We start from the raw sequence: 26617 nt of genomic DNA on the forward strand, positions 1-26617 counted from the left end.
AAAGGTAATTATTTGTAGCAGGTGAGAGGAATATAGACAAGTGTCTAGCAGTTACCTTTTATTTTACTTTGTTTGCTTCATATAGGTCTATGGATAAGAATTAAAGAGAGGGTATGGTCTCTTGCATAAAAAAAAAAAAAAAAGCATCTAGCTCCCAAGCAGCTCCAATATAGTTTCACTCACTCCTGCTTTGTCCCCATTCTGACTTGATACACATGCAATTTTCATAACTATAGGCAGAAGGTGAGATTTTCTTCAAAAGGCTCTAAAGGCTAGGCTGCCTGTTAGCTGGGATTTGTTTGATCAGTTGCACAGACCCAAATATAAGGAAGGGTAAATACAGCTTCTGCTCCTTTCTGATGGCTCTGGTGTGTCTTTGCAGCTATCAATCTAGTTGTCCTATTTCCTTTCTGACCTGCCTGGAAACTTCATATGGAGATTCCCATGGACATCTAACTGCAATTTCCTTCAGTATAAATAAAAACTTTTAACTTTTAATATATCAGAAGCTTCTGTGTCTACCACATTTTCCCTTCTCACTGATTATTTCCCGCTCCCTCATTATTCATTTATGAGAGGAAAAACCATTCAAGAGCAACCGCATGGGGCTTGCAGAGCCACAGTGGTTCTTCCTACCAGGAACATCTCTCCCTGGTGTTTTTCCCCCTTCCATATGCATACAGAACCAGCAGCAGCACTCAGCAACAGAGTTAAAGCCAAAACACCAAGGAGGTAATGAAAGTGAGGGACAGCCATACTTCTACTACTGCACAGCAGTGGAGCAAGTGTGAAGTACACCTTTTCAGAAAGGTCCTCGTAAACACACTGTGACTCTCGGGTTACTTCTGCTCAAGCAAATTTTTACTTTTTACTCGATGTTCAGTGCAAGAGTCTCAGAAGGGTTGTGACGTATTATTAGCTCACTAAGCAGCCTACATTCTGTTTTTCCTGTAGTAATTTAATCTTCTGAAGTGTGCAAGTACTGAGAACTGGGGAAAGGACTACAGATGTTATTTACCACGGAGACAGTCGCAGCACTGAAATGACTTTACTCAGACGATTACTAAGAGATGTACTAAAGTCTCATTTAATAGCAGTTACTATGATACAAGGCTGGTGTGAAATGTGAATGGCATGCTGCCATGTTGTCACAGCACCGCAGGGATTACAGCCATGCCACTGCCAACACCTACTAGGTCTAATTCCAACAGTCATAATTGTCACCACAGGCATGTGTTTGACTCCTTTCAGGAAAAAGATGTGGTTGGCACATACCTTTTCAACGCTGCTCATGGCCTGGAAATAGATGTTGTAGCCTTTCCGAGGAGCCAGTGGTGGGTTCCAGAAACCCTGGTAAGTCCTGTTGTCACCCACAGTAAAGGGGGCTGGCTCTGGCAGGTTTCCTGGGGGCAGCTCAGCAGCAAAGTAATATGGCGAACCTCCGCTAAGAGCGGTCTGATACGTGACAGGGATTTGGTAGCACTCCATGGCACCCGTTTCTCGCTTTGTTCGATGTGGGTGCAGCTCCTCCACAACAATCTGGTAGGCACTAGTGAGACAAGAGGAAAATCAGCACAACTTTACGGTCACCTGCTAGGGTCAAATCTCATAAAAACGTTAACCTAATTGCTTTGTGTAAACTTAAAAAGAAAACAAAGAAAAGAAAAAATGAAAAGACAGCAGGTGCATGGATGCGGGGAAGAAACAAAGGCCTGAAATATAGCAAACCTAATTCAACCATTGGAAAGAAGCAGCATCCATTTCTTTCAGGAAAAACAACAAGACAAATACACATCCTCCTAAATGATCTAAAGTTTTTAGGCTTTTTCTTTTCAATAATCATAGCAATGAGTCTGACTTTAAACTACATAGATTAAAGTCTTGAATAACTGGAAGCATCTGAAGTTAGCATTTTCCTTTGAAATGGTATTAGAAAAAGCTGAGCGTCAAGGCCCAGCCTTCAGGCTGTGCTCGGAGCATCAATTTGCAGTTGTCGTATCATTAGAGACAGAATGTGCTGACAGGCTTCTCCACCTCTTGACCTTGCTGTGGCTTCTATCTTGGCTCAGAGCTATGCAGATCTAAAGTACAAGTGACATTCTGTAATACAAGCACAGATGGACAGAAATCTGTCCATTCCACCAAAATACACTGCCTCATTCCTCTACAGTTGTCAATGATAAAATGTTACAAATTGCCGAAGCAGATGGCATTTGGCCTATTAAAACGCTATCCTAACCCACCAATACCTCTCTCAAAATGGTCCATGACTTGGTCACTTTTCAAAATAGAACAGGTAATTCTAATTCTTCTTTTTCCTTTAGGGGAACTACCTAACTGCAGGATGTTACCAACTCATCACCAGCTTCCTCTGCCCTGCAGAAGTACATATTGAGAGCAGGAGGCAATCAATTTACAAGAAAAAAAGAAAACAAAAAAAGAGGTTTTGGGGGTTTAAGAACTATAGGTATGTATAGGCACATATACACAGATGTGTATACACATACACGATTTCTCATTTATAGCATATACATCTGAGGACCTCATGAAAGATTGGTTAGAAAATATGCCGAAGCATGTAGACAAGACCTGAAGCTATTTAATTAAACTGGCAGAATTGCCTGTCTTGGTTTTGTTTTAAAGCTTTCTAAACAGAAAAAGTAAAATTGAACTGAGTTCTTGAAGTGTCACCACATTGCTGTAGGGACTTCAAAAGGCAAAGGCAAAGACAATCCTCCTCCTTTCAGAACGTACGGGGCAGCATTAAATTATTTTGTCAATTTTCTCTGCTACTGCTGCCCAGAAAATCCAATAACTGTAGCGGCAGAGATGCAAGTATGATACTGGGGAATGGACAAAAAGAGAGAAGAAAAAGTAAGAAATTAGTTTCACATCTTTCTTGAGCTGAAAGACAAAGTTAGTGTCTCCTTTTCCCAGCACCTAAAAAATTAAGGAGGAAAGCCTCTCCCCTTTCAAAGTGTCCAAGAGGAATATACAAAGTCGCCTTCCCTGGAGGTGTTTAAGGAACGGGTGGATGAAGTGCTGAGGGACATGGTTTAGGGAGTGTTAGGAATGGTTGGACTCAATGATCCAATGGGTCCTTTCCAACCTTGTGATTCTGTGATTCTGTGAAAGTCCTATCATTTTGAAAATTCCCAGTAAAAAGAAAAACGTAAACAAAAAAATGATTAGTTAGTTCCAGGGATCTCTGTTTCTCATAAACTGTCTGTGAACTGAGCCTGATTATAAATGCGGTATTCAATGGTAAACTCTATGTATTAACCAAACCCAGTTAATGTGACCTGTACCAAATCACTTCCACAAGACCTCTGTGCACTCAGAATCTTACTTGACACTTCAAAACAAAAGTACTAGCAAAAAACCCTAAAAGCATTGATATTTCACAAACTTAACAGCATGTAAAATATTAAAAATAATTTTTCTTTTTTATGTCCCAAGGCAAGAAATGACTACTGGAATTCATTCCCTCCCTGGCCTGGCCCTGGACCCAGGTGGGGTTAAAACCACTGCTCCCAAACCAGGCAGCCAACTAACTGGAGAGAACTGGGAACACAGACACCTTGTCTCTGCTCCCTCCATTCTGCAGTCTTCTCTAATGAGCTGCCAATGGACTGGGACTGACACAAATTCTGACACACACTCTCCCAAGTGCCAGGAAAGCAGGAAACTTGTCATCTGCAACACCCTGCCAACTTCGGAAGAGAAAGTCAGCAGAGAGACTGGAAGGACAGTGCAGTGCTTGCATGTGCCGGAGGCAACTGTCCCCTGGAACAGCCCAGTTTGTCATGCAGCTTAGAAGCTGAGATCTACCACAGAGACCAAATTAAACTGCTTCTCCCCACCCGCCTACTTTCCTACATCAAATAAAGAGTAAATGAGGTTTTTTTTTTTTTTTTTTTTTTTTTTTAAAGGCACATGTCCTTTTTAAGGGTCAATTCTCTCTGGAGATCAAAACAAAAAAATCAAAGATGAAGGGCATTGAGAGCTAAATATTAAAAAAATCTCTTTTAACAGTATTCTTTAAAAAGGTAGTAATTTTTTCTATGTGATACAAAAGGTATGGCAAAATTTTAAGCGTGAGAACACAATAGAATACGAAGGCATTGAAGAATTTTCAAATAAAGAAATTTACATAAAATCTGCTTCCAAAAATATAGCTCTTTGGGCCCCTGCATCTGAAAAGCTATAGAAATAGATATAAACACTGTAGCCACCTGCATTTATACAATTACTATTATTTAAAGAATAGCAAATGACAGAAATTCTTTAAAGTCTCCAAAGAGGCTGTTTTTTTGTTTTTTTTTTTTAATTTTCATAAACTATCTTTTAAAAAATGTGTCCATTCTCTTCTGAAAGGGGATCTGGCAGTATTTTTCATGCAACATTATAGGCTAACAAAACACGGAGGAATACAGTCATTTACCTCTGGGCCCTTTGTGATACCATCTGTTTAAACTCATTTAATAACACTCCAGTGTCTCCAAAGCAGCGCTGTTATTCTCTGTACATATAATAGCGTTTGGTAAGGACAAAGTTTAATTTGCAACTTGAAAAGCAAGGTGTTCACTAGCTGCAAATGTGGTCTGATATTAGGCTATAAGTATAACCTTTAAGGCTATGCACTCTGCTTATCATTGCATTTTTACATACTACTACTAGCTTGAATTATCTAATGTTTTCTACATATTTTTTTTTCTATAATGTTGGGAATTCGATTATTGAGAGCCCTTTCTTTTGACTGGAGCTCAGGGAATTCCTGCAATAGCAAATTTTTTTTGCCAGTCTTGCCATTCAACAAAGAATGAATGCAAGAGAGAAACAAGGGATAGGAGTGGAAAACTTAGATGACAATATTTCTTCTCCCTGATGACTAAAATAAATTCTGAGCTATTCTGAAAGCTAATATAAATTTCAGAACCTGCTACAATAGTCGTTGGGATCATAAAGGCCAAATAGCTGTCTGAGACAGCCAGGTAAGCAGAGAAAGTGTAGAAGATACAGCAGGTGAAGAACTCCTCAGCTGAGATTTTTCATGTAAAAAAATTATTATTTTTCTTTTTTAGTTAGGAAAAACTGCACAGTATGTTCCTATTGACCAAAACGATTACAAGCAGTCAAAGGAGGTACCTGCCAACAGATCTTCCTTTTCACCTTTCCCTAAAAATTCAAGCTCCCAAAGAGGTGTGGTGTGGGGTCCTCAGCCCGCTGATTAATGCACCCGGAAGGAGATCATGGGACAGGAAGTGGGCAGACAATATAGGACCATGCATGAAAGTAGTACCATCCATTCACATATTGTTTATGTATAAGCTAATCCAATCATGCGGAGACGCGTGTGTTAATCAAGGGTATAAGAGGCGCGAGTAAGATCAAGCACTGCCCGGCCAGCCATGTAATTTTAATAAAGAAACTTGCTTCCACATCACCGTGTTGTGTCTCAACAGCGACAGTGTGGCAGTGGAGAACATACTGCTCATACTTCATCTCCATTCTAACTAGGCTTTAATATCAGCTAGCGATTTCCTTCTGTGCATCTAGTGGAGAGAGGACATCCTCTCCTTTGACAGGTGCCAGACTGACTGACAGCCCAAGTTATAACTCCAACTCTTGGAATTCTGACTGACAGCTAAGTTTTAGATGCTCCCTGCCACTGTCTGCTTAATTGACCTTGTTGCAAAATGAAAACCACTTAATTTTGCGTATGGAGGTATAATAAAAACACTTCATCAATCAAATAAAATAAATGTCATCAATAAGAAGTTGTCTATGGTGATTCTGATGATACGCTCTCCACAATCCTCATCCTCAGTAGGATTTGAAAACAAAAGATTGTTTTGCTGATGCTCAGTTAGGATACTTCAGAAAAAATACAGCTACAAATCACGTCTTCAAATAAATCACTGAAGCACCATTGAAGCTACCGACTGGTATCTCATCCATTAGATTGATGGTGAAACGGTACATGCTTCACAATGAGCCTGAGCCATACATTCCTGTCTCCCTTCGCATCTCTAGTTTGTTATCTGGTTTAAAACTTCAGGAGGCCATACAAGAATGCTAAAGATTATATGTTAACACTTAACAGGGAAGGTATGATTAGAATCGTGTTTAAACTGTGGTGACACTGGCATGCAGTGTCTTGAAGAAGTGATTGACAGCTGCACATAGATTTCACTTGTGTCAAGGAACATCTCTTTCCTGGGGTGCTGTGCTGATGGAAAGGCTGAAGTACAACAAAATCTGATCACAGTGTAATTCTGTACATAAAAGCAAAAGGTATCAGAGTAAGGTTTTTGGTTTTTACTTTTTTTTTTTCCCTTTCATTTAAAACATGGAACTATTGCTATTAAATAAAATGAACTTTTGACCATCCAGGGAGCTCCAGGGATTACATCCTGAGCTCCAGGTATTTACAGCTCCTGAGCGTGAAGAAGAATTTTCAAAAAGCCAACAGTATTCTTCAGCGTCAGGCTAAATAACAGCATTTCAGTCCCTTTTACTCAATCACAGCTGCAGGCATGGCAATGCATTTTTCCCCACATACCTAGTAACACTTCTTATGGCAGCAAGCCAGCTTGTAGTGGGAACACCACCGCAGTGTGGATGGAGTGAAGCTTCACTAAAATGCATCATAAAGTTTAGTGAAACGCATTGAATCAATTCAGAATTTCAGTGCACTACATTTATCTTCCCTATTAAGAAGCTGCTGAAAAAAATACCTGAATGCAGTATGTATAACATCAGGAAGTGGAATGGGACCATGTCTTCTGCATTCCCCTAGGACATCCTCCTCACTCAGAGTAAGAAATAAAAAACTTGTTTTAAGAATAAAGCCCAGCTGCCCAGTTACGGAGAAGAATTTATTTCCTTTGTTTCCTAATGTTAGAAATTTAGTGCGACCTCTTAGGTTTTAGAAATTAATTAAAATGGAGAAGGAAGATGGAAAGGAAGATGCATGCTTTTCTGAGAACATGCTCAACAGCTACTAATACTCTATCAAGCTGTCTAATAATGTTTAGCATATAGATTCTTTCACCACTTTCACAGGCCACAGTGACAAGCTCATGTTATAGGATTGAAGATTCTTTAAGGAAAATTGACAGACTAAATGTGAGGCGGTACGCTGTGGGTTTAGTCTGCAATAAGTCACTTGCCTGCCAGTACAGTGCATAGAAACCAGAGCTCCCCAGGCAGGTATGAGTAACCCCATGGCCACATCCCATCACACTAACAGTTTGTGGAAGAAACACCCCAGGAGAGAAACCTGGGATGCAAGACTGACACCTACCCTTCCCCAGCCCTAGTGAGTGGGGAGGCTGAAAATGGGAGCGCTCTGCTGTTTGTACATATGTGCCACAGATCAGTTTCTGTAGAGAAGATGCGCACCACCATCAGAAGATCCCAGTGGTATCTGGTAGGCATGCTTTGGGCGAGCCTATGCACCAGCTCCCTTGGAGAACCAGGCACAAGACTGACAGGATTTGGCAGGGATTACATGAGAGATAGACATCCAATTTCTCAAACATGGACGGCTTTGGACATGGCTAGCAGCAGGATACCTGGAAGGCTTTGAAGCATCTACAAAGACGTATAGCGAGTTTAAGCACCTGCATATCTTCGGAGAGTTTTCAGGTCATGAGTCTGGTTTCTACCATATCAGTTCAACAAAAATCTTATTTTAGGAATCCAAGTCCTGTACTGAAAGTAGTCCTGTACATTTCACCATTCTTTCCACCCCAAAAAATCCTAGGTTTGCTCCAGAGCAATCTTTCAGAAGCTTAAGATGTATGGCATTACAATCTTATTGATGACTATAACACATCAATATCTCCTAAAAAGAAGATGAATCAGGATTATCTTCTATATGAATAAAAAACTTGATCATATCAATCATATGGGTGACGATATGATAAGCATATAAAAATGCTTATAGGTATGTGACTCATCCCCACTACATCCATCTAAAACGTACATTCCTCTTAATGGAAACACACTTAAAATGGTTTATTTTCCCCAAATGTTATTCAACATCAGCAGAGCCATGGTAACCGACTTAATGTAACAGAATAAAATGCATTAGCCCCTATTTCTGCAAAATGTCACAAGGGTAAGAGCATGAAAAGGTTCTGATGCTTCGTAGTTAATTAACCCCCAATTAGTCAACCCTGTCCCTGAATATTGCTGATGCAGCTACATCAGTGAAACACAAATGGAATCAAATACTAGCACAAATTTTTTGCACTAAGAAGTAGAATTAAAGAGCAGGATGTGGACTAATCTTTGCAAACAGAATTAAATTATCTCTCAATAGAGAGCAGAAAGGTAAAGACCCCTCAAAGTTAACATAAATGAGACATTTTAATATGATTATGGGACACGCCAAATAAAATTTAATAGCTTGCTACATGATTTCTTGTAAGAAGTACTCTGAGAGGAAAAAGGTCAAATAGTTTGTATTCATCACTATTATTCTCCCATTTCCTCTGAGCTTCCAATTTTCCAAATGTACATATATGCTATAGAACAGCTGATTTGAAGCACTGGAGAGAAAGTGTTATTTTCGAATCAACTTTCTGATAAATACCTTTCAGCCTCATATTTCAGAGACACTGTTAGAAAGTAAAAAGACATTATAATGGATAGGAGATGGTCCTGGAGATCTTAAATGTAACAGGACAGACAGCCGTACAATTCAGGTAATGACCATCTTAAAAAGGAAAACCCTCAAGATTTTTTTCTTTTTAATTGCATATCTGTTGGCAAGCTCGGCCTAGCTAAGAAAAAACAACAGTAATGTCTAATGAATATCACTTAGAAATGAACAGCTGCAATACAGTACATATTTATTTATTTTTATTTTAAGTTGCCTTTTTTTTACCTGATAGGTGCACCTTTGGCCTGTGCTGGTCTCAGGAGTACAGTTATTGTAGTAGCAGTTTCATTGAGAGATGCATCGACTCCTTCATAGTCCGGTAAAGTGGGAGCTGATTAATGTTGAGCGGAGAGGGAGAGAACGAGAAACAAACCAGTGAAAACGTTTTGAATTGTCATAAGACTGTGGCTGCTCACAATATAGTACAAAGCCACTATCTTCATTAGCTACATGAGCCTTATTTAATGATTTTTCCAGTCATACACAATCTTTTCGAGCATGAATGGGAATTCACCAGAAACTGATAACACCACTCCTAATTATTCAAATAACAATACCCATTGAGTTATACAGGTTTGTTCGAGAAGAACAGAAACAAAGGGAGGCACTGACTGCCAAGAAACCTTAAACCTTAAGACTACAAATTCCCATTTTGCCCTCACTCCTTCTACCTTACAAACAACTACAGTCACCACGTTAAAGACCTCTTGAGGTTCTCCTCTCTCTGTTAGACATCCGTTTCCTTCTCCAACAATTTAAAAACCTTTTACATTTCCTCTAAAATATCATGGGAGACCACGTCAAAACCAACCAGAGTGCAGGAAAATTTGGCTTGGATAAACATGCACCTATGGCCTAGAACTGGAGAAAGAAGTCTATTCCCACGCCCATTTCTCCTTCCATTTATAACAACGGATAACCAAGTTACTTATTGATCAGTTCCCGAACTGCTGCGGTTTTCAGTTCAGGGTACTAAGAAAAACCAAAATCAAATTCAAAACTAGAAGTAGTTCAGGAAGTGATGGACTAATGGACTGGCTGTCAGGCCTTTGTGGTAGCAATATTTGTTGTCAGTTGGATGGCTGGTATTGGTGATCACAAATCACAAAGCTGTTACAGACCTCACTGGTAATGCTGTTGCTGACTTCAGCTCTAGTGCAAGGAAAGAAACACTGTTTTCTGTGATTCAGAAGAGAATAGATGACTATTAATTACTGATCTTTAGCAAGCTTGAAAACTGTCTGCATGGGGTTTGTTTATATGTGGCTGTACTTTTATTAAAGTGTTATTAACATTTGTATGTTTCAAAATGAACTTTCATAAAATAGATGTTTCCTTGCAGGATGTCAATCATTTAAGTCATTAAAATTTTACAATAATTTATCAATAGAGAGAAGAGCACTAAAAGATTAAAAGCCTTGCTTCATTAGTCCCGGATCCTAAAAAATTGCTCTTATTTGGGGAAATATTATTTTATAGAAATGATGTTCATTTAATGTTAATATATAACTTGCTGTTTACACCATGTTCACTAGGATCACAGCAAACACTTGTAAGCTTGGTTAAAAGGAATAATTGCATTCTTCATTAAAATAAAGCTAGCATTTCCTGAAAAATGTGTTGTTTCATAAAATGTATCAGTTAGGCAGAGCAAAACTAGACAACAGTTCAGGATAATGTAAGATGAGCAAAACAGGCTGAAATTTAGATACAAAGGGTTTCTGAGCCTGCCCTTAAGCTTTTCTAGTATTAAGCATGTTTGGTCAACTAACAAACCCATACTGTGTCTAGGCAGTGTGGTAGACTGAATTCTGGACAAAATTTCCAAAATTTCTCAGTGGAAATAGAGGGCATATCTGAAGAAGCCTGAACACATTGTACTCCTAAATAAACCAACCATGTTGAGGTACTTATTTCTCAAAATACTGAAACATCTGGGAGACAGGCATGCTACCAAGATATTACCTCATTACGTCTCTTTTTGTTTTCCCCTCCTACAAAGAGATCAGAAGACAAATATGCAAGTACTACACCACCATTATCTCTGCAAATTTATGAACTGGAATTTGTTGTGAAGAAACACGAAGGCTTTAAAACAAGCTGAGTACAGTATTGAACTTCAAAACAACCTAATAGCTAGATAAACAGAACACAATGTGTCATTTGTGGTTTTTTGGTGGTTTGGTGTTATTTTTTTTTTTTTTATTGAAGTGGCTGGAGTATAAGGAGTGCTAATGCTTATGTGCAGGAATGGAATTCAACAAATTGTTCCAGTTAACTGTGACAACTACAGCATTTCACTTGCTACATAATTCAAAGAGCTCTGCCTTGAATTTTCTCACATTTTGATTTACGTGCATGTTTTTGGGAACTAGGTGAGGAGACTACATGAGTAGTTTCCCACAGAAATGGTAGGTGCATTCCAATACATTATTAACTTCCCTTTACAGGACAATATAAGTTTGATTATGGCAGATAATAAGGTAAATAGTCTGGTTTGTGTTGTTTGTGTTTCTAAATGACTGACTTCTTTTATCTCCGCAAAGCTCTGAAGTCACCACGTCATAAAAATCAGCAGTGTGTCTAGATACAGCAGTGACTTATCTTCTGCTAACAACTGAACGAGCTACTACCTCTGTTTTTGAGAATAAGTCTGAAATGTAAGAAAATAAAAATATTAAAGCATTCTATTTGATGTTACTTCCTTCTAGAGTTTGCAGTGTGTTATTAAGACAAATAATGTCAATCTTGGCATTGCAGTAAGTGAATAAATGCACGAGGAAGTAGATCTATATGAATCTGGCCAAATAAATTCACACTTCCCTCCAACTGTCCCAATTCTGTTATAGCTGTGCTGCTAAGTGGTGTCACCTTGAGCAAGTCAGTTAATTTTCTGCATCTGACTCTACTACTCTGCAAAACAAATACAGTACTTAGTGACTTATGCAGTGCTGTAAGGCTTAATTAGTTAAGGTTTACATAGCAGTCCAAAACCTTTAGAGGAAAGCATAACAATACACAAAATCAAACTGTTAACAACTACAGGTGTTCAGTTTCTACCTCATGCAAAAATTTATCCCTGAACTTACGCTAGTGTTTGGCAGATACACTCAAAAACAACTTCAGTAATACAGTTTCACATTACAGGATTTTGGGGGAGGTTTCTTTCCCATTTCATGATTTTTCAAGCCTTACAAAAAAATAAAAAATTCCCTTTCTCCCCTTTCCTTTTTATTTTCTTTTTGTTTTCTGTTGTTGGTTTTTGGTCTTACCTGAGATGTTGGTTGTTACATTGATTGTCGTTGCTGGTCCAAATCCTTTGATAGTGCTTGCACGTATAAAGAACTGATAAGTAGTACCAGGATGCAAGTGTGAGAAGACATGGTGTGTGCTGTTCCACAGCTTCGACACAGTTTGCGGAGGTCCTGCCACTGGAACTGCAGGATCAAACGACCTTATACTGCTATAGCTGACCTGTGAAAACAATCATCTTTGTAACAATTGTTACAGGTTTTGGCACAAGGGAATTAGGTTAGCTTAGCTGGAAAAAACCCAAAAGAGCTACCCAACTATCCTGGGGATGCTATGAGGACTTGATGTGTATTATTGTAGAGCCTGCTTCACTTGAAAAGCTAATCAAGTGCTCTTCATCTCTCTTTGTGATTTTAGTTCATATAGCGAAAATTTCACTGTTACATTTAAGATCAGGCACCCGCACCATCTTCCTTATCTTCCCCAAATCACTTTTATTTTTCACTTCCTGTAAAACTTTTCCCTCTCCTCCTTGTATGGTGCTGCATTCTGGATTTGTGAGTAAACCACAAAAGCTCATAATTTCACCACTCCAACTGTCCCCCAGTGGGAAAGAGAGCAAGCAGCTGGGTGGGGCTGAGCTGCCCACCAGGGTTAACCCACACTATTTGAAGGACTTCATTAGCATTAAATAGATAAACAAACAGATTATTGGGGGTTTGCTTGGTTAGTTGGTTTGTCTTCCTCCAATAATTCACTAGCACACAAAACTGTATCCCCTGTTCCTTTAAAAAAAAGGAGTACTGGAGAGGATGGTGTTTGTTCCTCAACTCAGCTCACGTTTCCTACCAACCTCCTATGGAACCTCTATATGAGAAGGCTCATATATTAAATACACTTTAAATAGAATAAACATGGAGGTTTCCTTCAAGAATGATATCTGAAGATCTGACAAAGCTAAAAATAATCGCTCCAAATTTAATAACCATCTTACTTTTCATATAACCTTGTCTTCCAACAAAGAAGATTTAAGAGATCATGACTGTCATGGCTTTAAAAGGTTGTATAGTAATGAGATAAGATTTTTAAAACTAGCACCTCCCACATAGATTCTATTATTGTTATACTCGCATGCCAAAGCCACTTGACAGGGCTGGCCAGCCAAAAGTATATGCACCATAACTATGATTTTTTAATATCTAATCACTCTATGAAATCCAGTGTCCCATAAATGAAAGCAGCACATAACTGCATAGCTGCCTACATAGCATACACACCCACTGTCAGCCACTCCTCTTGGTGCACTTTCCTAGCTTTCTCTTATGCTTGTTAGCTGTTTAATGATTACCTCATACTGAGTAATGATGCCATTTGGATCCATAGGTTCCTTCCAGTTGAGGAAGATCTTATCTTCAAAAGGAGTTCCTTTCACTGACTTGGCAGGTATAGGGCCTGGCACTACAAACAAAATAAAACTTATAAAAATAGGAAATTCAAGGGACAAAAAATTAAAAGAGATGACAGAATATCCTATTAAACCCAAAAGTGAACACCGATCTATTTTTATTAATATTCAATCGTATGCAAAAGGCAGCGGTAGAGAGTATGAAAAAGCACTTCAAAGTGTATTTTGTCATTCTCAGTGCAGGGAAAGCATGAAGTTGAAACTTTATACCCACACACGGTTTTCAAAACTTCATGCAAAGTCAAATTGTCTTGTAGTATAGCCAGGGGAACAGTTCAAGCTAGATTACGACTTGAGGGAACATCAACGAACTCCATAATAAGCGTATCTTAGGACAAGGACTACATGGTTTTAAAATCCTTTTAAAAAGAAAAAATCAAAGGCAAGGAAGAGCCTCTGTTACACTGCATCTTTCAAATGAGATAAATGCTTACAAAATAGTTTTCTGTCACCCCTTCTTATGATTTCTTGTTTTAAAAGAAATCCTTGTTTAGATAGGGGGCTGGGCACAGGGCAAATTACACCAGTTCAGCTGCCACGTGCTCGTGCTGCAGAAGGATCAAAACTGCTTACATCAAATCTTTCCAATAAGAGACACTTTCAAAGCTTTGAACTGAACCGCACTAAGATGACCCTATTTTCTTATTTTAAATGGAACCAATATCCCTGCTGTAATAACAAGTCTGAAGTGTCACCTCAGGCCTCTTCGGCTGAGTGATTCACAGTACCTGGTAATCCCATCAACACCAGGCAGAAGCGCTTAGTTATCTCCCATTTCAGCTTACAAGATGTTTTTGCCTGCACATACAGTTCCTTTTGAACCACAGCAGGTCACCTAGTTTTGAACACATGCATGCTGAAAGAAGGGGATGAGGATAAGAGAGTGACTGAAGAAATCCTAAACCCAGAGAAACACCCTCCCTTCTCAAAAAGCCAAAGATGCCTTAATCTGTAATCTTTCAAGCTAAAATGTTACTTCTATTTAATATATAGACATATATTTCTCTCCTCTTCTTAATCAGCCTGTTTTCTTCAATGTAACTTTCAGTGAATCGCATGCATGACATTTCTTAGGTATAATTATCAAAACAGACTGAAGTTGTACAAAGAGTAAAAATAAATTAAAAGTTACTGGATCAAAGTAAGCGTCTGGCACTGTGCTAGCAGCACTAAGGAGTGAGTGGTCTATCCCAACAGTGGGATTTATTTCAGCCAACATGGAACCTATAAATGATGATCTGACCTGTGGTACAAACAACATAATTTGCCACATTAATAATAAATTCGTGGACTCAACTCCACAAATAAACAGAGGAGAACTTCATAGAAACTATTAATTTATCTGCCAAATGAAGACTTAGGAGAAGGTTAACTGAAATCATAAGCTGCTGATTCGCTTCAGTGCCCTGACATGGACTGGGCAGTGGATGAAGGCTGACAAACCATGACAGCCCCTAAGTACTGTTCATGGCATTGAGAGGGTTGCTGTAGGCAACACTTTGTTTTTCATGGGAATGCTCTACTGTTTTTCTTCTCCATATCTCAAATGAGATATGAATATACTCTGATGCACACAACATTTTCCCTGATAGATACATGTACATCTGTGTTTGGAAAAGAACAGAGCAATGCACCAGGCCATGCACACTGGATATGAAATCTGACATTAAAGCACGAAATGTAAAAAGAAAACAGACGCAACTGGTCAAAGCCCCGCAACATACTTTTTGTGTGGTGCTCAGTATGTTTCATACACAGTTAAAGCTGTATGTGCAGTGCCCTACGTTGATAGTTGGACTCGATGATTTATAGGTCTCTTCCAACCTTAATGATTCTATGTTTGCATAAATCCTCTTATGTTTCCTGTTTAACACCCAAGTGGGAGAAGCCTCTAGGCTCATCATATCGCATGACTGTGTTTTCTTCCCCTGTAATATAAAATTTGTTGCTTGTGACAGCTGCAGCAATGTTAAACTGACTGGAACTACATGATCCCAGTTAGTTTCATGCTTCTCTTCCCACTGGCATGCAAAGGGCACAAGAACAGAAGCTAGCACAGCAATGAGCAGCTTGCTGGGAATCCCAGTAAAAATAAGGTCAGAAAGTAAAAGAGAACAAGTGTCTAGAAAAAGAGAACAGTGATTCCCACAAACCTCACCCACCCCTGCAAATTCACCAAAAATGAAGCCTGGGAGCAACTTAAATTATGTGAGAGTTCAACTGCAATTAAAAAAAAAAGAAGAAAGAAATAAGTTCAAATGCCTAGAAAAAGGAATAGAAATTAATTGTAGTTTGAAGGACACATTTTGATGGGTCTGAAGTTATTTTTCCCTTCCATTTTTCAGTTCTATGTCAGTACAAAAGTCTTTTAATTGCATGGCTTTAGCAAAGGGGCAAAGGAGAGGAAGGAGACAGACAAACAGGAGCAAAGGAGTCTTCTTAAAAGTATCTGTGGGCAGGTCTATACCTTCATCAGTCAGGTTAGTCAAAATAATGTCTAAACATCCTCATTTATGGTTTTATGTCTTTGTTTGCAGGTTAGTATTAGTTACAAAGAGAAATTTAAAAAAGGCTGAAATTAGTAAAAAAAAACCCCAAACAAACAAAAACCCAACAACAAAAGAACAGTAGCAGTGTACCTGTTGGTAGCACTACTTTGAAGACTCAAACTGCATCTGTCTAAGCAGGCAGCCATTGCCATCTATTCTGTATGACTCCTAGCAGGGCTGTAAGGACTTAAGAAACACATTAAACTACACTCTTCCAAAGAAGTGTTAAGAGCCTTGCCTTCTATATGATATTTAGCAAGGACTGAGGTGAAAAACAGCCAGGTAAACATTCTTATCCTGATAATAGCTTTCAGAAACCCCCTCACAAACAGCCCAACAGGCTTTCTTCAGGCTTGAGTGACCGTCTCCAGAAGCCCCATCACTCTCCACAGCACCTCTTGGCTGCCTTCTCAATTCCCAGTCTTCTTCCTATGTAAGCCCTCGCTCTTGGACTTACGGACGGTCTATAGTAGATCAAAGCACTCAAGACCACTACAAGTGTCTATTAAGGTGAAGTACATTACTTAAGATTCCCTATCAATGGTCCGGTATAATTTAAAAAGTATACATAGCTGCTAGAGTAGTTGATTTAGACCTCCTGGCCTCTGCAGTCCCTCTTCAAAGAGATTCTGGTCCCATTGATTTTCTTTCCATCTGCTGACCTTGTAAAGTGTGACCCCACCATCTCACAGTGACAACAACAGTAAACATTCTTTCACCTGCACTATTCTATGCTAAAGTTCCAATAAGTCAAGTTCTACACTTATCTGAAGAAGCAAAATCATTTAGATGGGTTTTACTGTATGATTTTCAGAAGAGATTGTGAACTTAAGCAAAAAAATTATTTCCTATTAAAAAGTATACAAACATAAAGTGCACGTATGTATAGAAGTAACATAAAAAAATTCAAAAGGAATTTCAGCAAGGTTTTGTAATGGAAACATCACAAACCCTTTTTTCATGGTTTATATGCATCTCCAGAGCCCTTTAAATGAAGCTATATATTTGTACAGTGAATAGCTGATAATCTTTTCCTCTAAATACATGTGAGATGTTGGACTTTTATAAATACTATGCATAATAAAAGCACAAACCATCAATCTGGCATCAGACCGATTCATTTTAGAGCAATATATTTGCATTAAATTATGTCACAGTCACAAATAAATTGTTATTCACAAATAGTGTCACCTAAACCTTGTTCTACACTAATATAACGGGAAATTTATGTTACAATACAATACTTCTGGAAGAATAACATATTAACTGACACCAACCACTATAAAGATGTATTTATATTGCTTAAGCTTTCCTGCTGCAAAATAATGAAAGTAACCAGAATATTTTTATTATTTTTGCACTCTGTGAAAGCTGTTCAGAGTATTGTTATTCTATATGATAAAGGCTATGTGTAGATATATGTGTGGTTACAGTGGGAAAAATTCCTTTGTGGAATTAAATCGTATCAGCAGCAAACTTACAGCCCTTCTCCAAAGGTAAATGCTTATTTTCAGGAGATGGTGACAATCACCTCTTCTATGGTTTAAATGTTACAAGCAATTAAAATGGCCCACCTTTCCATTTTAACTTTATGCTCTGGTGCAACTCGACACTAAGGCTTAATTAGAAGAAAATTTGAAATAATAAAAAGGAAAAAAAAATAATCAGAATGCTATTACTAGTCTTTACCATAGGAGTATAGGAGACAGGAGACCAAATAGGAGATCACAGGAGACCAAAAGCAGTGACAAAAAAGACAACTTTGGAAAAACTTCTAGGTGCATCGTCTGCAGCAAAGACAAAGATGCTACTGAGTGCTATCGAGAGGAAAAACGATTGCATGTTAATAGTCTTCTTCAGTGCATATGCTCTCTGGTTACCAGTCTCTGCTCTTGTAGGAGCAGGGCTGGTGGTGGCAGGGATGCTGTCCTCCCTAGGCAGTGGGCAGCAAGGTGGCACTGGGCCACATTTTCCAGGTGAAAGCCGACAGCCTTTCAGAAGTCTGCATCACCTACCCTGGGCCACCGTGGGACTGCACCAGCACCGACCTGCTCATGCCTGCAATGGGTTCCCAGACCTTCCAGCCTACATAAAATTCCTAACGTAACAAACAAATTCTTACAATCGAGCTACTAAGGAAGCTGATAGAGGCTAACCAGTCTGAGCAGCAGTGGCTATCACTGTAGATACAGATGCAGATATCAAATGGGTTGAAGTCCATGAGTTCTGGATTTGCTCAGTCCAGGGGCTCAGGCACCTAATGCAGTATTTTTTTTAAAGCCTTTTCACACCTAACGCTTACTTTAGTACTCTTCATTTCTGGGATTTGGAAATTTTTCTCCATGTCAGGGTGAAACAACCTCACATAACTTACAGCTTTCTAAAAATATGCAAATCAATAGCCAGAAAGCACCTTCAGCTAGTGCATGGCTTGGGAATAAATAATGAGAACTCGTGGGCCCAGGTGTAGGCCCTCATTCCACTACACACTGCTGAAATAGCCACTAATTCTGGCCTATTTGCAGGCATCATTATGTCAAACACACCACTTCAACAAAGAATCTCATAGGCGCTATCACTTCTTCAGCTATAAAGCTTCTAATATAGGCACATAAAGGAAATGAAAGCAGGGAGTTGTTTCAGCCAGGGTAAATAATTCTGTGTTTCAGGACCTATTTTTCCAGAGCTATTAATATAAAACCTAGCTTGTATTTCTTGTCCCCGCAATACCTTAAAACAGCTTACTTCATTTGTCATTTCTTCAGTGTAAGCTTAAAATAAATCTCTGCTAATAAGTTCAATATTTTTCTTGCTGTCTCACAAATCAACTTTTGTGATGTCTTTAATAAGAAGTGCTCACTTATCTTTCTGCAACCACTTTTTCTCTCTCCTGATGATATGCCGATAGCAAATCTTACCTGCTATCTGAAAAAAGGAATTGGAGTTATTTTCACGAGCTGAAGGACAAATAGGTTATCCTAGGCTCCTTTTACCAATGGCAGTAGGTTGGTAACAATCAGTTTCAGTTAACTGCTGCTGAAGACATGAAATTTCTTCCCTTATTTGACTAAACTGACACTACATTTTCCTGCTACTCATGACATGTAGGCCACTAGTCTTCCTTTTTGGTCAAGAACTGAGGTCAGTTGTCATTAGCAGTGGCCTTTATGGACACCTTCACACATAAATCTTTATCTCCTAATCCTGGGCTTCCCTTATTGACAGTAACCACTTGCCATTTTTTTCCAAATATAATTTGTATTCTGGGTTCACTTGACATCCATGCACGTATAACTCGGCCAGACAAGTTACACATTTTTGGAGACAGTTTGCTAGTTCAAGCAATCTTTGCAGCCTCCTTGGCAGCATTGGACACACCGCCTGCTCATCTCACTGCATTAACTTTTCTCCCACGTGGACTATATCTGTTACTTTACAACTTTACTAGTAGAGTTTTGCATCTATGTTTTTGCAAAGCTCCTCGAAGCATTGCTTGCTTGTTTGTTTCTTTTGATTGAAGCATATTTTCTACTTTCTCTTTTCTTGCCCCCCACAGTTTCCTGGAGTGCCAGAACAACTTGAAAAAGCACAAAGAAAAAGTGCTTCTCAAATCAAATAGTGAATGGAGAAAAATATATATATTTTCTAATTTTTTTTATAAAAGGCAATTTACAGTCCTACTTATCAAACACAGAAAAATACTAAGTGTCAACTATTTCCCTAAAATCCTCCCTTAAAGCTGTTAGAAGGTATTTCCTCTTCACACATTTAGAAAGCATTTAATTTTTCTGTCCTTTAATTACAACATTTCTGCCTTTCTCTATGGTTTCCCAGAGTGGTGGGCCTGTTGGAGTTTTCCCAGGAGCATGAGTAATGGTTAGACAGTTGGTGCCTTAACCCTGCATAGCAGCTCTACACATCTCTGCACAAAGCTGAAGGAGCCACTCTCTCCAAAAGATGCGGGGCCTCATTTGTGTTCAATAAGTGTGTCCTCAGCCCAGACCAAAGCTTTGGTATACTTTAAGCCCCAAAATGGGTACTTATCCTATTCCGAGTGATCTTTTTCAATTAGTTGTTTGCCTGCTGGGAGACGACACACTCCCTTACTAGTTATAAAATCACCATCAAATCCTTTCAGCTTCATGATTTACTTTCTCCATAGCTGTGCTCTCAGAGCTAATGTCACTATTCCTGTAAATCCACTGCCTTTTGCATCTGTTTCCAATTAAAAAGTAAGGAAACATTTATCTGCTTTAAGCCCATTCACCATTTGCTGCTCCTAAAAGGGTCCCTCTTAGTTCACGGCCCCCTTGTGAACAGGCAGCTCCGGGAACGCAAGCATGCTGCTGATTCATAACAATTTCACTGCTGGCTCTTGTGATTTGTTCAAAATGCTAAGTATCATTTCTGTCCCGCATGTATACATCCCCAGATTGTGCAAGTCTTCTTTTTCCTTTATCAGATCCATCAAACAGTCCATCTCATACGCAAGCCAGGTGAAGCAGTGAGTCCCTATCATGGCACAGATAGCACTGATTGCCCATGTAGTCAGAAGAGCTTTCTCCCCCACCTTAGTGATGGTGTGGTCTCACCCCAACATGTACAACTTGTTTTATAGTGTATTGCTCAAGGGTTTAATTTTTACATGTAACACAAGCTCTCCATAAATCACTATAATATAAAGATCAATTCTGTCTATTCAAGTTAAAAAAAATACTTAAACCATCAAGTCTTCAGATCTAGCTCTGGTCAGAAAGGAGGCTATTTTCAGATTGATATCCCTGGATTTGATTTCCTCGGTTAATGCTGCTGCTGATGCCATATACCGCTCAGTTATTATTTAGCACTCTGGGAGATCTGACCCAGCTATGCAGCCGTATATATAAGTATGAACCTTTGTGAAAGAGACAACCAGAGATCCTCACCGTCTGTCATCAGAACCCTACAAATGCCCAAGTTCCTCTACATTTAGGGAATCTTAGAAGTTCAAATATATGTAAAGCTCCTAGCAGAAGGAAAGATGTGAAATGACAGAAGAGAGATGCAAGGAAAGATTAAAACAAAACAACAGAAAAAAAGAAGAAAGAGACAGATAGCTGGAAGCATGATGAAGATGGACAAAGCAACAAAGTGGCAAAATGGTAAAGACAAAGAGAGACACGAAAATGCCTGGTAGACACCTTTAACACCACGAGTCTATGAAGTGTTTACTCAATGAGCAGATCCTTGTAAGAAAGAATGACACTGGAAAAAGATCAAGGGCAAGACTGGGCAGAGAACAGATTGACAGCACCCCTTAAGAGAAGGACTTAGGGGTGCAGATGGATGAGAAGCTCAACATGAGCTGGCAACGTGCACTTGCAGCCCAGAAAGTCAACTGGATCCTGGGCCACATCAAAAGAATTGCGACCATCAGGTCTAGAGAAGTGATTCTGTCCCTTTACTCCGCTCTCGTGAGACCTCACCTAAAGTACTATGTTCAGTTCTGGAGTCCTTAGCACAGGAAGGACATGGACCTGTTAGAGCAAGTCCAGAGGAGGGCCATGAAGATGATCAGAGGGCTGGAGCACCTCCCATATGAGTACAGGCTGAGAGAGTTGGGCTTGTTGAGCCTGGAGAACAGAAGGCTCTAGGGAGACCTTATAGCAACCTTCCAGTACTAAAAGGGGCCTACAGGAAAGCTGTGAAGGGACTCGTTATCAGGGACTACAGAGGAGGGACAAGGAGTAACAGTTTTAAGCTCAAGGAGGGAAGGTTCAGATTAGATATTAGAAAGAAATTTTTTATTGTGAGGGTGGTGAGGTACTGGAACAGTTTGCCCAGAGAACTTGTGGAAACCCCTTCCCTGTAGGTGTTCAAGGCCAGGTTAGATCAGGCTGTGAGCAACCTGTTCAAGTAGACAGTGTCCCTGCCCATGGCAGAGTGGTTGGAACTAGATGATCTTTAAGGTGCTTTCCAAACTAAACCATTCTATGATTCCATGAAAGAATGTTGCGCTACAGAAAATCTAACAAAAAGCTAATTAGCTCTTGTTGTCATTTCTATTTATTAAAAGTACCCAACCTAAGTGCACATTTTCAGATAATCATGTAATCAGTGGCTATCACAGAATCATAGGATCACAGAATACTATGGGTTGGAAGGGACCTTAAAGATCATCTACTTCCAACCCCTCTGCCATAGGCAGGGACATCCCACTAAATCAGGCTGCCCAAGGCCCTGTCCAACCTGGCCTTGAACATCTCCAGGGATGGGGCAGCCACAACATCCCTGGGCAACCTGTCCTACTGCCTCACCACTCTCATGGTGAAGAAATTCTTCCTAATGTCTAGCCTAAATCTGCCCCTCTCCAGTTTATACCCGGTTCCCCCTGGTCCTATCCCCACAAGCCTTTATGAAGCCCCTCTCCAGCTTTCCTGTAAGACCCCTTCAGGTACTGGAAGGTCGCTATAAGATCTCCTGTGAGCCTTCTCTTCTCCAGGCTGAACAAGCCCAACTCTCTCAGCCTGTCCTCGTAGTGCACATTCCAACAGCTCCATATCCTTCTTATGTTGAGGATTCCAGAACTGGACACAATATTCCAGATGAGGTCTCGCAAGAGAGGAATAGAGGGGCAGAATCACTTCACTCGCCCTGCTGGCTACGCTTCTTTTGATTCAGCCCAGGATACGTTTGGCCTTCTGGGCTGTGAATGCACATTGCCGGCTCATGTTGAGCTTCTCATCGACCAGTACCCCCAAGTCCTTCTCTGCAGGGAAGCTCTCAATCAGAAATTAGCTATTTCTAATTAATGTAATTTGCAAAAATTTAGGGAAATACTGTGATCCTTCTATTTTCCTTCTCATAAAGGAATCACCGATAATGTCCCCACTATGTAATTAACATCATGCTCATTCTACAAAACCTGCAAAAACTATTATGATGATGCGGCCACTTCTGACTACCTGTGAAATATGTGGGGTGCTGACTCATGTATCTTCCTGTAGTTCTCATCTTCTTAGTCTGAGTCCAGACTTAGGCCGCAAACCGTGTTGTAAAACATTTTTCAGACAGATACTTCATCATTAAGTCTAAGTCTGTGAAAGACAACAAAAAGTCTTTCTACAAGTACATTAACAGGAAAAGGAGGACGAGGGAGAATATCCAGTCTCTAGTGGATGCAGAAGGAACAACAGTGACAGGGGATAAGGACAAGGCTGAGGTACTTAATGCCTTCTTCGCCTCAGTCTTTAATAGCAAAGAAAGTTGTTCCTTCTGTTTACAAATCCAAGAGTTAGAGGGGCAGATTGAGGCTCCCGTGATCCAAGAGGAGGCGGTTAGAGACTTGCTTGCCCAGCTAGACGTCCACAAGTCTATGGGGCCGGATGGGATCCACCCAAGAGTATTGAAGGAACTGGCGGATGTCCTTTCCAAACCCCTATCCATCATCTTCCAGAGGTCCTGGCTGACTGGGGAAGTTCCACTAGACTGGAGGCTGGCTGATGTTGTGCCCATATACAAGAAGGGTTGCAGAGAGGATCCGGGGAACTACAGGCCTGTCAGTCTCACCTCAGTGCCAGGGAAAGTCATGGAACAGGTAATCTTGAGTGCTATCATGAAGCACACGCAAGAGAACCGGGTGATCAGGCCCAGTCAACATGGGTTTACAAAAGGCAGATCTTGCCAAACTAACCTGATCACCTTCTATGACAAAATCACTCAACTACTGGATGGGGGAAAGGCTGTGGATGTAGTCTTCTTGGACTTCAGTAAAGCCTTTGACACAGTTTCTCACAGCATTCTGCTTCAGAAACTGTCAGCCTCTGGCCTGGACAGGCGCACACTCTCCTGGGTTGAAAACTGGTTGGATGGCCGGGCCCAGAGAGTGGTGGTCAATGGAGTTAACTCCAGCTGGAGGCCAGTCACAAGTGGAGTTCCTCAGGGCTCAGTACTGGGTCCAGCTCTGTTCAATGTCTTTATCAATGACCTGGATGAAGGCATTGAGTGCACCCTCAGCAAGTTTGCAGATGACACTAAGCTGGGAGGAAGTGTCGACCTGCTGGAGGGTAGGGAGGCTCTGCAAAGGGATCTGAACAGGCTGGACTGCTGGGCCGAGACCAATGGGATGAGGTTTAACAAGACCAAATGCCGGGTCCTGCACTTGGGGCACAACAACCCTATGCAGCGCTACAGACTGGGGGAAGAATGGCTGGAGAGCTGCACAGAAGAGAAGGACCTGGGGGTGCTGGTTGACAGCCGACTGAACATGAGCCAGCAGTGTGCCCAGGTGGCCAAGAAGGCCAATGGCATCTTGGCTTGTATCAGAAATGGGGTCACCAGCAGGTCCAGGGAGGTTATTCTCCCTCTGTACTCGGCACTGGTGAGACCGCACCTCGAATACTGTGTTCAGTTCTGGGCCCCTCACCACAAGAAGGATGTTGAGGCTCTGGAGCGTGTCCAGAGAAGAGCAACGGGGCTGGTGAGGGGGCTGGAGAACAAGTCTTATGAGGAGCGGCTGAGAGAGCTGGGGTTGTTTAGCCTTGAGAAGAGGAGGCTGAGGGGAGACCTTATTACTCTCTACAACTACCTGAAAGGAGGTTGTGGAGAGGAGGGAGCTGGCCTCTTCTCCCAAGTGACAGGGGACAGGACTAGAGGGAATGGCCTGAAGCTCCGTCAGGGGAGGTTCAGGTTGGATATCAGAAAAAAATTCTTCACAGTAAGAGTCATTGGGTACTGGAACAGGCTGCCCAGGGAGGTGGTCGAGTCGCCTTCCCTGGAGGTGTTTAAGGAACGGGTGGATGAAGTACTTAGGGACATGGTTTAGGGAGTGTTAGGAACGGTTGGACTCGATGATCCAATGGGTCCTTTCCAACCTTGTGTGATTCTGTGATTCTGTGATTCTGTGATTTGGACATAGTTCTAAGCTAGCGGCATACTCATACGTAATCAACTACTGAACTCAAGTTTACTATTGGTATGAGAGCTCAAGGAGAGATGTAGGTGTGAACACACCTTTCACCATCTGAGATGGCTGGAAGCCCTTTGGATTACATGTAGGTAACATGCCCCGTATTTTGAAATATAAGGCAAAAGAGACACAGACTTTCAAGTCAATCAGGAACACGTAATTAAAAAAACACATTTCATTTCCAATAGTATCACTGAGTAGATCTCACAAAGAGGCAATTCTCACGTCAAAAGCATTATTACCACCAATGTGTCTGAATATAGGTACCTTTCAAAATTTATTAAACCTTCCTTGAAAACATCATCTGCTTGAAATATTTTACCTAAGCAACTTTTGTTCACTGAGTGAGGCTTCTTCTACACTACGGTACCTCTGACATCAAAGCTAAGTCTAAACAAGTTCGCTGATAGCATACTGTGTACACCATTTTCCAAGAATAATCCACAACGAAATCAGAAAACAAATATATGCACATAACTCTGCTCTTGACGAGCACTGCTTTAGTGACCAGCCACCATTTCCACACATCTAACTAGACAAAGGATACCAGAAACCATAAACTTTCTAGAATCCTCAGTTTAAAATAAAAAGAAATATGCTTTCCATGGATGTAATAATATTACTAATACTTTTTTTTTTAACCTCAAGGAAAACAGCAAACACAAATATCTATAATGTAAACAGATACAGAAATAATTCACCATTTACAATTAACTTCTTAAAAAGTAATGCTAAAATTTGAATTCCATGAAATGTTCTAATTCTGTGCTTGTCAATAAGTCTTCACATGAAACACCTATGTCTCTCTGGTTTTCTACAGCTCCTTGTATTCTATTTAATAAGCTGTTCTCTCTTTTTTATTGCAACAATAAACAAATTCCTCTTCTATTTCTTGGAAAATCGAAAATATATGGAAAAAAAGGGCTACCAGATTCTAACCTTGATTGCCATACATATATAAAGCCATACTGTCTCCTTTATTTTATAGGCAAACTTGCTACCTTTTTTCAATTTTATCTTCTTATGTATCTACACTCTTATATTAGTCCAAGTAGTCTTGTTTCTTGCTGATGGCAATACCTATTTTTATTTTGTTGTGGTCAATGTTTTAATGAAATCTAAATAAAAGAAAAGGAAACTAAAGTTGCCCTCTAGCATTACAATCAAAATATTACTAGGGAAAAATATCTATTTTTATTTTAAACTCTTTCATACCAAGAGTCATAGCCTAAGCACTGAATCTCACTATTAACTTCTATACCTATTCTTCATTTCTTTCCAGTTTAGGTAAGTTCAACTGTCTTATCAATGAAACTTCATTGAGAACATTTTAAAGAGGAATATTAGACTATCTCAAGATGGAAGGGACCCATAAGGACCACTAAGTCCAACACCCAACTTGTCAAAATAATACTTTAATCTGATGGGTGGCTTTCAGTCAGTTAATAGATATGATACATGGTAACTTACAACATAAATTACTGTTCAAATAAATTTGCTAAAGGGGTTTTATAGAGTCTTTAAGCACTGAAGTAAGCATTTAAATTTACAGAAGTAAATTAATTTTCAAATATTACACCTAATACTTTGAAGAAACCTTCACCTAATGTCACCATTTGTTTCTTGTCACCCGTCTTAGCATATTTTTTGAATGATGTGGAAGCCAAGCTCCTTTTCTCTGCAAGATTGAGTTTGACTTGAGCTACATGGACATTTTGGGCTATTTATGC

At 39.9% G+C, this 26617-nt stretch overlaps 1 protein-coding gene across 9 annotated transcripts in view; it reads right to left on the bottom strand.

Moving 5' to 3' along the window:
• PTPRK (protein tyrosine phosphatase receptor type K) overlaps positions 1 to 26617 on the bottom strand; it is a 402963-nt gene that overhangs the window by 74532 nt on the left and 301814 nt on the right. For all 9 annotated transcript variants that reach the window (XM_054061582.1, XM_054061574.1, XM_054061580.1 and 6 more), the window contains exons 9-12: positions 13275 to 13384; positions 11947 to 12148; positions 8900 to 9005; positions 1276 to 1549 (exon numbers count right to left, since the gene is read on the bottom strand). In XM_054061582.1, coding sequence (XP_053917557.1) covers positions 1276 to 1549; positions 8900 to 9005; positions 11947 to 12148; positions 13275 to 13384 — 692 coding nt within the window. The remainder of the gene's footprint in view (positions 1 to 1275; positions 1550 to 8899; positions 9006 to 11946; positions 12149 to 13274; positions 13385 to 26617) is intronic.

The sequence above is a fragment of the Cuculus canorus genome, chromosome 3 (assembly GCF_017976375.1).
Source record: "Cuculus canorus isolate bCucCan1 chromosome 3, bCucCan1.pri, whole genome shotgun sequence".
NCBI lineage: Eukaryota > Metazoa > Chordata > Aves > Cuculiformes > Cuculidae > Cuculus > Cuculus canorus.